The sequence below is a fragment of the Carya illinoinensis genome, chromosome 13, assembly GCF_018687715.1.
Source record: "Carya illinoinensis cultivar Pawnee chromosome 13, C.illinoinensisPawnee_v1, whole genome shotgun sequence".
In the NCBI taxonomy this organism is placed as follows: Eukaryota; Viridiplantae; Streptophyta; class Magnoliopsida; order Fagales; family Juglandaceae; genus Carya; species Carya illinoinensis.
This window is the reverse complement of record NC_056764.1, coordinates 16,493,043-16,506,341: the sequence shown is the minus strand read 5'-3', so window position 1 is coordinate 16,506,341 and position 13,299 is coordinate 16,493,043. Positions and strand designations below refer to the sequence as shown.

At 36.6% G+C, this 13,299-nt stretch overlaps 1 protein-coding gene across 9 annotated transcripts; it reads right to left on the bottom strand.

Moving 5' to 3' along the window:
• Positions 1 to 3,343: 3,343 nt before the first annotated feature.
• On the bottom strand, positions 3,344 to 13,058 carry LOC122291714 (OVARIAN TUMOR DOMAIN-containing deubiquitinating enzyme 12-like). 9 transcript variants are annotated; one of them, XR_006236739.1, is made up of 15 exons: positions 12,308 to 13,058; positions 11,871 to 11,983; positions 11,496 to 11,564; positions 10,930 to 11,410; positions 10,657 to 10,829; positions 9,902 to 9,975; positions 9,711 to 9,765; positions 8,651 to 8,725; positions 8,470 to 8,543; positions 8,337 to 8,385; positions 7,799 to 7,883; positions 6,675 to 6,731; positions 6,459 to 6,501; positions 3,710 to 3,824; positions 3,344 to 3,639 (listed from the first exon to the last, which is right to left on the bottom strand). XR_006236739.1 is itself a non-coding variant. In XM_043099614.1 (14 exons), exons 4-14 carry the CDS (start codon positions 11,255 to 11,257, stop codon positions 3,803 to 3,805), a joined length of 1,035 nt encoding a protein of 344 aa, XP_042955548.1. In that variant the 5' UTR covers positions 11,258 to 11,410; positions 11,496 to 11,564; positions 11,871 to 11,983; positions 12,308 to 13,058; the 3' UTR covers positions 3,344 to 3,802. The 9 variants fall into 9 exon arrangements, 7 of the variants coding, with proteins under 7 accessions (XP_042955548.1, XP_042955547.1, XP_042955543.1 ...); XM_043099614.1 differs by having other exon boundaries at positions 3,344 to 3,824; XM_043099613.1 differs by lacking the exon at positions 6,459 to 6,501 and having other exon boundaries at positions 12,308 to 13,057.
• Between the last annotated feature and the right edge of the window lie 241 nt (positions 13,059 to 13,299).

Sequence of the window (13,299 nt, the reverse complement as noted above, 5' to 3'; positions counted from 1 at the left end):
GAGATGGGTTACTCCTCACCATAATATTACTAATATGTTTTTATCTATTTTGCATAAAGTGAGGGCAACATCCTGGGAGGGTGATTCCTTGACATGAATATATATATATTTTAACTCAGAGAGTGATTCCTTGCCAGATTTTGAGGATGCACATAGGTGTAAGAGTGGGTAATTCCTCTTAAGCATATACATGTTTTCCTAGTATTTACAAGAAAAGTTTTCATAGCATTTTCGGTAGCACTCTCTCTTATTAGTAGTTTTGTCATAACAGCCTAACCTACCTATAGTTTTGTTCTTGGAACTGTAGATTTTGATGCAGGTACAGACACTGGCAAAACGCCAGAGGAAGAAGAGTCAATCCCTCCCAAATCCTGATTAAGGAAACTAGGACCCATCTTAACACTAGTACTTGTAGTAGCTATTTTGTGCCTTCAATAGGATATACAACACTAAGTCTAGCGCTTATTTGTAATCAATTTGCTATCTTATGGTGACTAACTTTATGTATTTAGGATGATGTAATATTTTGAGGCTAATGAAGGGCGAGAAGCCCCTTTTTCATAAAGTTTGGTATTTAGTACTTGATTGTCAACGTTGTCACCACAACGTGTTATGTTTCAATTTCTTTGTGATTTCATAAATTAAATATCTTACACGTGTACTCTCCTTTGGATTATTACAAGCCCAATTTTCCTATGAGGTGTTGACCAATCAGCCAACATCCTCGGCATCACGGAACCATACCTCTAGTTTAAACTATGATTTGTCGAGTCGTAATCCTTTTAACAGACCTACTCCGGATGTGACTCTTCAAATGAAGTGTATACCTTTGCATACAACACTGCCAACTTCTGAGCATTTCTGTGTAGTCCTAGAAAGCCCATACATCAACAATGGTCTTTTCATCGATCGTTGGGCAGTTTTTTTAGCTCACCTACCATAAGGTGAAAAGTCCTTTATCACTATGCGCTGGGACATGTCATCAAGTGTCCAAATGATGAGTTAGACCCTATTAATGTGAATTATACAACCCATGATGGCAACCACCCAAAACAGAGGAAGTCACATGGAAGATTACCAACTTGAGTCAACACCTTCCTCTTTATAGGAAATATGCAATCCTATTGATTGAGAGAACCCCGAGCAATATAGGCAATAGCAATAATTTATTGTAAAGATACTCTTAAAATCCAATGTATATTTCAACATTGTATATCCTTTATTTACTTTGTACAGTTCTATATAATAATAGCATCATGGTTGGGCATCTCATCCTAATCATTTTACTCAATTCAGTTTCATTTTTCTGGGAATTCAAGTTACTTGGGACTCATGATAGTTTCTGTCTCTATTAGGTCAAATACATCTCAGACTTACTTCATTGTGTGCACATGCTTGGCACCAAGCTTTCTGAGCCACCATGTACTAGTGATGCTAAATTGCCGAGTCTCGATGGTGAGCCTTTATCTAATCTATCCTGAGTATCGACATGTCGTGGGTGCCCTTCAATATTGGCACATTAACTCAACCCTAGATAGCATTCTCTAGGAAAAAGCTCCTAGCCAATCGGGTGAAAAACTTGACATTACACCAGCCAATATCATTTCAACAAGTAGAAGACTTATGTGATTTATTGTGTCCTAATGCATAGAATCAACTCTCTCATTTATCTCCCATCTCCCCTACGCACAGTGCACCTCTCCTTTCGCCTCCCCCCTGACACACTGCTTTTGTATACATCGACCCCAAAGGACTCTCCTGCCTGCCATAGTACTCATGTAATTAATTATATATATGAAAGCTTTGTTTGGTAGCTGAGAAACGTTAGGAAACTAACGAAATTGGATTATGGAGAACGTGGTATAATCTACTCTGCTTCTTCCCACTCCCTTTCCGATTGGGTCCCAACATGATAGTAAGAAAAAGGAAAGAGAAAACCTTTTTTCTCCTATACAAATGTAATTTGGCATTTGGGTGTTTAGGTAGACACACAGTGACTGATGGGAGGAGGCTTTTCTTTTCTTTTCTTGGGTCCCAAATGATACGAATATATTTTCAAACTTAACTTCATTTTCTTACTAGCCAAACAGAGCATTGTGGTTTTATCTTCATTTTCAAATGCCCACTTCACTAGCCTTTTCACCCAAAAAAGACTTGACCGGATAAAGCAGGTTGTCTTCTTCGCTCGATTTGTTGGCTTGCGAGAATTCCTAGTGTTATTTGGCACTTCTAACGTAACAACACGTTCTGGGAGTCCTCTATTTCCAGCTTCACGGCGTCCAAATTAATAGAATCAGATTCGTGAATGATTGGATTTGTTTTAGTTGGGCTGAGATTGCATAGAATTCCCATCTCTCATTGATGGCCACAAGTCTCTCGGTCCTTGAGGGGGGCAACAATTGGAGGAGAGAGAGGGAATCAGCGGAGAGTGGAGCAACTTGGTGGCCATAGATCATATTCTAGAGAGAGAGAAAGAGAGCGAGGGGTGGGGGTAGAGCAGGTGATGGGGTGGGGGAGTGAGGGAGAGAGGGGGGAAGAGCTGAGAAAAAAATGTTCCCCTGCGTGCGAGTGTAAACTCTATTTTGCTGCAACCCCTATGTGACTTTGTGGATATTCAATAGGAATAGAATTGCATGAATGATACCTATGAGGGTGGTAGACGTCTTAGCTTCTTGGAATAGTCTCCGAGGTAGTCCCCAAGTGGCTGCAGTTTGGAGAATGATTCCCTTGTGTCTTATATGATGCAAATGACTTGACAGGAATGATATTAGTTTTGAATATAGGAGAAGCACTTTGGATGAACTTATAAACCTTTTCGTGCACACTTTATTTCTTTGGTATTCTGCTATGATCCTTACTGGACCTAGTGTTCATGATTTTCTTATTTTTACTTTCTGGCTTCTAGTATGTAACTAGATGTTTTCTTTTGTATACTCCCTATATACTTCACAACACCTATTTCATTCGTTTAATGAAACGAATCTTACCAATCAAAATAAAAACTTCGAAGAGGCAAGCAGATCCAAAAATATAAATTAGTGAACAATTCCAATTTTTATTCCTGATCCAATCTAATAAATTCTTTACTTTCTTTATCATTCCTAGGTCAATTTCCCCAAAATTTCCTTAATTTTGACCTTGTTCCATATTACTACTTAACACTCTATTTTATTTTCAGTTGTAAACTTTGGTTTCAGGCATTGGGATCTTATTGTTTCTAAATTAAAAAGCTGTAGAAGTAAGTCAGCTTGCACCCATCGTACATACATTACACACATAGTTAATCAACCAATTAACTTCAACTTCTATAAATGTTTTCTTTCATTACCGGTTACTCTTAATAAACCCAGAAATGCGCTTGTACTTGTCATTACCAATACTCAAACCGTAAATGTGACCTCAATGGCACATGCAAGCTTCTAGAATTTTGTGCACAAGCTGGAACAGATTTGGAAAAGCAGAAGGCAAAAGTTGCAGAGTAACTGCACTGGTAGCGAAACAAAAAGGAGAGTTTCGCAATAAAAACGATTTTTTTAAAAAAAAAAAAATTGCAGGTATGGAGTCGCATCAGCAGCATACAGATAAGGCCTAGGTACGGCACCATTCATGCCTTCAAACAATCTGGAAGGAACCCAGCCAAAAAGTCGGTTAGATGGCTGGAAAAAGTCGGTAAGATGGCTGGAAAACCAATCTGGAAGGAACCCTGCCAGAACGTAATAGCGCAAAGTCTATTATTATCATTCAGCCTTGATCTGGTGATTCCAAATGCTTATTTCTTAACATCCACCTTCTTTTCTTCTTCTTAATCATGGATGCTGGCACATCTGGATGACCAATACAGAAAGATGACGTGATCTGAAAACCATCTTAATGGGACTAAATAAAGCTTACCACAAGTAACTAACAATTAACTCCGTAAACAAAGTCTGCTAAAATCCCACACTGGTGTATAACATAAAAGATTCCAATAACTAAATAAAGCTTTAGGTGCATCTTGCAATGGCAACATTAATCATACTTATTGCAGTCACTATCTAGGGCTGCCTAGCAAAGGTTATATTCAAGAAATTGTTCAACTAAGCTAAATACAAGGCTCCACATCAGTGTAATCATAAAAAAATCAGTGTCTATTCTCATATGATACTGCATTTAGCAGGCAACAATGCCGGACGTACCAGTATCTAAACTGGAAATCTGAAGGCTTTCTTGTGGCCATGGTACGTTTCTTATTTCACTTGAAGGACAACCTCAGCGTTTGTCTTTGTGGTACTTGTTAATGTGATAATAGAGCTTTTTAGACTTTTATTAGGTGGACATTTGCATCAAGTACTGCTTAAACCCAAGTTAGAGAAGACAGTAAACTATAACAACTTTGTGCAAAAAGCTAGGGTGTTAAATCAATCCTCCCCAATGGTAAATATAATTTTCTAAGAACTCCTTCAGTACTAACTTTACCTTAAACCGTTATCCTTTTACCTTACTACCTCCTTTTTCTTTTGTTTCTTTTACTTAGTTGTTTTCCATAATGTTTTCTTTCTTCTATGGCTGTAAATGAGCATAGCCATTCATGACCAGCTCAAACTTGGCTTGTATGTGTACTCAGTTCAAGCTCGATTCATTTAATAAATGATTTATTCATGAACACTAATATTAGTTCAATATATAATGCGTCAAATCTGTATATGTTTGGCTCAAACTCATTTTAGACTCATGAACAAAGTTCATATAAGCTTGACTCATCTCATCGGATCTTGTTTTAAAGCTCATAAAATATATATACGCATTATATGTATTAGATGTTAACTGTATTTTACATATTTATTCATGTATTATAAGTTTATTGAAGCGATTGAGAGAAGGTTGGCAGGTTGGCAAAGGGTCTACTAGTCAAAAGGGGCAGAATTAGTTTAATCAAAAGCATACTCTGTAACCTCCCAACATATTTCCTATCTTTATTTCCCATACCTGCTAGTGTGGTAGGTCGTATTGAAAAGATTTTACATGGTCTTTTGTGGGGAGGACTTGGAGATGAGGCCAAGTTCCATCTTGTTGGTTGGGACAAGGTTTGCTCCCCAGTTTCTAGTGGAGGGTTGGGGGTCCGTAAATTGAGGTTATTTAATAACAGCCTCCTTGAAAAGTGGTTGCGGCAGTATCATCAGGAGGAGGCTTTGTGGAGGGTCATTACTTATTCTTATGTATGGGAGCGAAAGGTGGGTGGTGTTCTAATGAAGTTAGGGGTGCAGATGGAGTGGAGTTGTGGGAAAATATTAGAAATGGATGGAGGATTTTTCTAGATATTGCAGATTTGAGGTCAGTGTGGGTTCAAGAGTGTGCTTTTGGCATGGTACTTGGTGTGGAGATAGGGCTCTCAGGATCACATTCCCTATACTACCGGACTGCTTGTGATAAGGACACTTTGATGGCAGAGACGACGGATAACTCTAGTAGCTCATTTCAATGAACATTTTTTTTATTAGACCAGCTAAGGATTGGGAACTAGGCTCCATTTCCGATTTTTTTCAGCTTCTTGTGCGCCATTATCGTGGGTAATGCTGAGGTGGATGGGATGATCTGGACTCAAGTTAGGAGTAGGAGACTCACAGTTCATTCTTTGTACAAAGCTCTGTCGGTTCAAAATCACAACATTTTTTACTTAGAAGTGCATTTGGAGATGTAAAGTGCCCCCAAGGTAGCTTTCTTTGGCTGGACTGCTTTCCTTGGGAAAATCCTTACCATCTATATTCGAAGGAAATGTGGGCATTTTGTTATTGATTGGTGTTATAAACTTATATGCGTAAGAAAAATGTGAAACCATGGATCATTTATTATCACATTGTGAGGTGGCTAGAATTATGTGGGATGACACTCTCAATATGACCAGATTGGCATTGATAATGCTCAAAAGGGTGTTAGGCCATTTTGGTGTGTTGGAGAAGACTTCAGCGCAACCCCCAAATTTCCCTTATATGGAAAATGATTTCTTTGTGTCTTATGTGATGCATTTGGATGGAGAAATGGTCAGTGCTTTAAAGATTGGGAACATTCCTTGATGAGATCAAAAGATTCTTCTTCAACACTTAATTTTTATGGGCTACCGTCATTTTTTTCGATGGGGCTAGTTTTCATGATTTCCTCGTATCCATTTCTAGTCGTTACTTGTAACTAGGTGTTCTCATTGTAAATCTCCTTTGCACTTGGGCTACACCTATTTTCCTTTCTCAATAAAGTTTTATATCACCTGTAAAAAAAGTTACTATGTAAACTACAACGATAACTCATACCGAATGTTAGACCAATGATAACATATATTGAAAGTTATAACCATCACTTATGACTTGTAGTTGCATATTAGATACTTACACTACAATATATAATAATTTATACACTACAACTGTAAAAGTTCTTTTACTAATAGGGCATTGTGATCAATTAATCAAGTTTGGTCAACATATATGAACCTGATGAAATGTTGAAAAAGCTGTAGCTTCCAACTCAACCCACCTTTTTTCAGAACACAGACCAATGGGTCAGAATAGTTGGATTAATCTCTTGAGTTAGTAGAATATAGCAAGTAGCATCCAGAGGAAGAACAATTTAAATGTATCTAGTTTATTCATAAATAATCTCTATGCAATAAAAAAATACTTAAAAACTGCAGATCATTTAATCTTTACCTCCCTCAGGATATATTGAGTTATAGTGCACCTCTGCCCAAAAGCTCAAACAAATTACTGCAAAATAAATAAATAAGAATCATCCTCATCTCAATGCACATCAGTAAGCAACAACATTAAACAAGGAGGAGATTTTTTTTTTTTCTTTAATTTTTTTTAGCCATTTGGAAATACTAAGTTGAAACTAAAATAAAAAGGGAAAAATCAAAAGAATGAGAAAACTGCTCAGAAGAGTCTCTCACACGTAAAATTAAACTCAGCAATTGAGAAGTCGGGAGAAAGAAATAAAAAAAAATATATGGCTAGTCTATCAAACAAAGAATCTATTTGCAGCATTGGACATAGTTTTCTGTTAGGAAAACATGATAAATCATTGGATCAAATGATGATTACTATATTAACACACCTGCTTCTGTTTACAATATTCTTTTGACTCGAAGGAAAGGTTCATTAGAAAAACGGTTAATACACATTGTATAGGCTTAGTATTAAGTTTTCTTAGTTAAGAAAATCTCTCGAGAAATGACTTCCACACCGATAACATGGAGCCTAAACCCATCCGTGTCCTTCTCAGTTAGCATTCCTTCAATTGAAATGATGAAATATCTTTTTCTGTAGAGCAAAAGGGCTGACATATGTAAAGGAACAAATGAATGAGCAATGAAAGTGCACAAGGCATAGGGCATTGACAACATAATTCCCACTAGGGTGTGCATTGCCCATGTGTATGGCTAAAGGGAGGCAAGTCACAAAAGCAAAGTCAGTGTTCACACCAAAGGCAAACCATGGACTCCAACACATGGTGCTCGAAACAGTTCAAAACTGTTAGTAATTAGGGAGATACCACATCTGTTTCTTTTTAATGAGAAAACAGGGTGGAAAATAAAAATTCGGTGCATTGCTAATAATTATATAGAAAGGTATATGGCAATGGGATCATAGGAACATACTAGGATCTCAGGTTTGTCCAGCAAATATCATTCTCGACTAGAGTGACATTATTATACATTACTTTGAAACATTATACATACTGTTAGATATCTATCACCATTTGTCCACTTTATCATTGAAGCAGTGACTTTCTAATATTTACAATTGGAATTTGATAACTCCATGAAGGGTACCTCGCTTTGACCTCTCAACATTAGGAAGAATCTCAATGTAGCAGGTGTCCTTGAAAGATGTTATCACAAATATTTTAACACCATACTGCAAGTAGATCACTAAATGCATTAGACAGAAGCATACCTGCTCAAACGGTGAGCACTATGCCAAAATTGAAATTCTAAAACAAGCAGAAACAAATTAAAGCCCAACGGACTTGATGTTTAAAGATTTAAAGTAACTAATAAAAGACATAAAATTTCATAAAATCAAGAGAAATTGAAGTGTAATTTGTTTAGCAGGGAGAAATAGGATTTCCAGATACAACAAGTACATGGGGTAAATTGACCTCCACAATGGACCTAAGGCAAATTTCAACATACCAGTTTACAATATTAGGTTGGAATAAAGTTAAAAGACGACAAAGCAAAACAATGCAAGCTAGATCAGTTGTAACATCTATAAGGAGAGAGGGAAGGCGAAGGAAAAAAAAAAAAAAGAGAGAGAGAGAGACCAATCCATCATAACTACAATAAATGTAAAGTCATTCAAGCATACCGAGTCTGCAGCAGCCTGCAAAGTTACATGATCACCCCATTCACCACTCCTATTTTCATCCAAGTGAAATGAATGTCAAATCAGAAAGTCATCATAAGAAATCAGAAAGTCAACTCAAAGGAGAAGAAAATACTTGGACATCTTCTCCAGATAGTCATCATAAGCCATGGGAACATATCCCTCATAAATCTCCAGGTAAGATTTAAGCTGTAGCATTCAAAATATCACAACATAAATATGTATCACAACAATAATTTAACCCAATAAACTCTAACTCATGCTTTCAAAACCAATTCACTACTATAATGGCCAACCTGATTTATAACTTGCTCTCTCACAAATTTGTGGTGCTCAGGAGTTCGATAAAATTGATCCGATAAAGCTCGGAACTGGAAATATCAAGGAATGTATGGGACATCGTGTAAGTAATCAACCACCGAAATAAATAAGTATTCAGGTTTGACTATAATAGGCTTAAAATGAACTAAAGAACAAGCAAGTGTGAAATGAGACATGCATTTTGGTAGATGTTCTGAATTGATACTTATGAAATTTGGTTTGTAAAGCACTGATGGGGCTAATTATTTTCGAAGTGAATCGTAGTGCAATAAAGCTAATAAGTCATCAGCCCACTTGAAGGCATAGTCACATGAATAAAAATGACACAGAAAATATGATTGGGCACAAAATCGCATCATTTACTGCTGTGCTAACGAAAAACCATAAAATATTTTCATTCAGTTTTAAACTGGAATTCATATGAATGAAGTACAAAGGAATTTAAAAATCCAGAAGCACTTTTTTATGGTAAGCAAACTCATAGAGCAAGTACAAGATGCAACTAATGCAAAAGTTTGGATAGACAGGTAATCTTTTCTTTTATCATGTGAACTTCTAAATACACCATGGATTCCATCAGTCCGTAATAACAAAGTCCAGCATATTAATATCATTTAGGACTTTGTATTGATACCAACAAAAACCATATAAAATAAATCAATTCTTTAGTAAGACAACACACAAGCAACTAGTTTTTACATGTATAATTATTTGTATAAACATCGTAGTGAAGAATAAAAGCCAAATCATCAATTTGCAAAAAGAAATGTAAAAACACCAGTATACAGGTCAATGATGAGAATGAAAGCAAAACAGAACTCAAAATATTAGATTATACATATCCAAGACAGTTGAAGTAAATTTCGTAACATGTTCTCATCGAATTCCAAAACAAATGTAAAAAGAAACAGAAATTCAGAACCATAACTCACCACTCTACTTTCTAAGGTAATGAAAACAAAGCATTTGGTAAAATCAGACATAAGACATCACAATAACATACAATGCATGCTTGCCATGGCAGAACAAGCTAACCTGACAGTTACCATCACCTTGAACTTTATGCTCAACCAAATCATATAACTGCAATCTTAAAAAAAAAGGGGTGGAGTTGGAAAATATTTCCACATTAGTTTCGCATAGAAAACTTATCTGCAAAACCAGACGCAAGAAGCTCCTAGAGAGAGAAGAAGAACGCACCCATATGTCTAATAAACACAGAATACCTGTCCAGTAGCCTTTGATGATCTAATGTTTCTTCATCAACTGAGGGTATTTCCCCATTAATTCTTGGTACATGCTACAAAAATAAAAAGTAAAGACAAGATTTAAGCATATAAACTACATACACCCTGTTTTAGTATGTACCCATTGTCTGCTGGAAAAAAGAAGTACGTCACTATGAAGGAGTCTTCGATTTAATCTTATACGCAATAACCCCACCCCCCCAAAACAAAAGTCTGCACACACACACACACACACACGTATATAGGAGTCAAATCTACAGCACTTACAAAAAGGGAAGTTGATACATCCAGTAGCAATTTTTATTATGTAAAATGCCCCTGAAAAATCGTGAAGGACTGAATTCGTTACCTCACTGTCAAACCCTTGCTTTGGGGGGAAGATGTCATTTGGTCGTGACGACAAATAAATATAACCTTAGGACACTCATTTGTAAAGGGTCAATAGTCATCATTCCACTATATGGTCACTGAACTTAAGAGATATGAACAGCAGAATATATTATCCCCAGACAGTGTCTAACTCAACACGTGCAAAACACCTATATTACAAATGGTCAGAACTTAGTAGCTTTACAAAATCAACATGCAAGACCAAAGGATTCTTCATATGACATAGGAGCTAACTATATAAATCAAAATATCAGCAGTAGCATAAAGTGAAAGTCTCATAAAGCCCTCAAATATTCGGCAGGAAGAAAAAAGATAACTACAACTCCTATATATGCTACACTTACAGGAACAGGAACCATCAGAGTCAACCTTTTTCCCACTTCTCCATCAAAAGCATACTCATCCATCAACTCCAATGAATATGACAGCTCATCCCCACAGTATGAGTTTTCATCAGGGCTAGAACATGAAGTAGAAGGTCTCATAGTATCATCCTCTTCCTGGCCACATTCATGACCTAAAATTCCCAAATAATATAAGCACAATATACAACAGCAAGGCGCACAACCCACAAACGAATCAGATAATTAGCTTCAAATGATTGAACTTAGCAATACCAGAGCCAGAGTTTTTCAAAGACTGACCAAGCCAATCCTGTGAGACAACAGATAATTGCAAACGCTCCAATTCTTCATCAGGAGATCCAGGTGCTTCTACAACTGCAAGTTGTGATAGTTCTTCTTGAAGAGCTTGGGCAATAAGCTCATCATTTTCAATATTGCTACATTCTGTATCATAATTATCTCCCTCAAAATAATGTCCATGATAATGATCCATGTCACCTTGCATAATAGTGCCATAATATCCACAACTAGAGTATGGATCACTGTCAAAGAGCTGTAGACCCCACTGAAGAACATCAGGATCTTGCTCGTATGTTGTCATTTGCAATGTATGGAAGCTCTCAGGTCTGATTGTGTCACACCAACCAGAAAGGTCTAATCCCAAAAACAACCTTCAAAATTAGAGGTTAATAGCGTAACCTTTACTTATAGGCAATAGTTAACCCATTGTAAGTTGCATCATAGACATCTTCCTCTGAAACAAACATCACAAAACACTTTTTACACCAAGAAATCAAAAGAATTGCTTTAACAAATATCAAAAGAACAAAAATATTTACCAACAGATTCTATGGCCATCCACAATTCTTTTCTTTTGGTGTACTGGGAAATTCAAGATGCCTTTCTACCTGCAAGATGTTATCAGATACACGTTCAGAATAAAATTTATGTCCAAGAAGAATGGCCATGAAGAGAATGGTATGAAACCAGTAAGTATATCATCTGTTTGTGCGAGGCAAAAAGGCACCGCATCATAAAGGCAGAGAGAAATGCATTCCGAGACTTGCAAAAAGTCTCCGCCAAAGTGTTCCACTTGATAAGTTATAATCCTTATATGCACTTGAGCATGCATAGGGACGGGCATAAACAAATAAAACGAAAGAAGAAAGAAACCACAGGATGAGCAGCTCATTGGTATAATAAAATGGTCATACCTGTATAGATCCGCCGGCTTCCAGAAAGCCGGTTGAGTTGAAGTAACCGCTAGAACAAGTTACTGGTCACGGGATCGAAATGGAGCTTTCCAAATATCTCTATCGGAATGCCCCTAACAAAGTAAAAGTAAGAACAAAATCAAAACCAAAACATAAATGATCTTCATTCCGAACCTAAAAGAGAATAAGTCCCGAGTAATCAAACTGAAATATAAATAAATACCCAAAAAAATCAATAGCATATATATAATTCATCTTCTTTCCTACAAGTTCTCGGCAAACAAACAGAGCATTACATTTCATCAAAGGAATCTTCAACTTTTCACATTACATTTCGTCAAACAAATCTTCACTCCCCATCGCAAATAAAAAAAGAGAAAAAAAAAACAAATATAGTTCAATCCAATGGAATCTCAATTAATGAAGAAGCGATTCACCTTCTATCCGAATCGAATAACATCCAGATCATGTCTGTAACGCTGATCGAGACCCAGCAAGAAAAGATCCAAATGTTGAAGAAATAAACAATAACATAATTTTTTTTTTCTTACAAAAAAACAAAAAACAAAACAGAGAGAATAATTTAATTAAGATCAAGCTTAAAAAAATATTTTATAATTAAAGAGAATTCGGTTAATTATATGAATAATTTGGGAAAGCGGGTTCGAGACGCCACGGAATAATCCATCAATGGAGAGAATATTTTTAAGCACTGAGTATTCGTCGTTAACGAGCGAGCGAGCGAGCGAACGAGTGAAAAGGGCCAAAACGGCAAAAGTGACGAACGTCACGAGGTTTCGGTCAGTGTTTCAGAGAGTCTGGGGAGCGAATCTTGAAGACCCTGACGTTGACCGATTCACAAACTTACAAATACACAAAACAGAGAGATTCGCCGTCCGGTTTTCGCTCTCCCTCTCTCTCTCACTCTCTCTCTCTCTCTCTCTCTCTCTGCGGGACTACTACGGCGGGAAGGCCCTATCAATGGAGAATAAAAAGTACTCCAATTATCATAGATACTTTCAAAACGCCATGTGCATGGTCTGTATGCAGTACCCAACAACTTCCAAAAACCTGCAAGCAAATCTGTGCAAAATATTCGTACGAATAATGTGATTGATTCCAAACCCCAAAAAAAATCAAGTGAAAAAAAGTTAAACTGATAATTATGGGACTGTGCTAGGGGTATAAGAGACGAACATGCTAGATAATATCAACGAATAGTGGAGATCAACCTTTTGAGAGATGCTAGTAGGGGTATAATTGGTAAAATCCGATGTGATTTTAGATAAATTTGAGAGCCGAATCCATGAAACGATACGTAATAATTTTACATTTTTAAAAATTGGTTATGCATTGATTATCTTTCTAGTACATTTAATTTTATTCGCTCTGATTCAGTTTAATCTGATTTTTTAATTTTAATAAAATA

Bases quoted from the DNA above. Each gene is read 5' to 3' on its own strand.
- LOC122291714 (XM_043099613.1), bottom strand. From the start codon at position 11,257: ATGACAACATACGAGCAAGATCCTGATGTTCTTCAGTGGGGTCTACAG. The intron at 7,884-8,336 runs GTATGCTTGAAT...ATCTACTTGCAG, and splicing joins TGCAGGCTGCTGCAGACTCG to TATGGTGTTAAAATATTTGT. The intron at 6,732-7,798 runs GTACCCTTCATG...TTTATTTTGCAG, and splicing joins TGTTGAGAGGTCAAAGCGAG to TAATTTGTTTGAGCTTTTGG.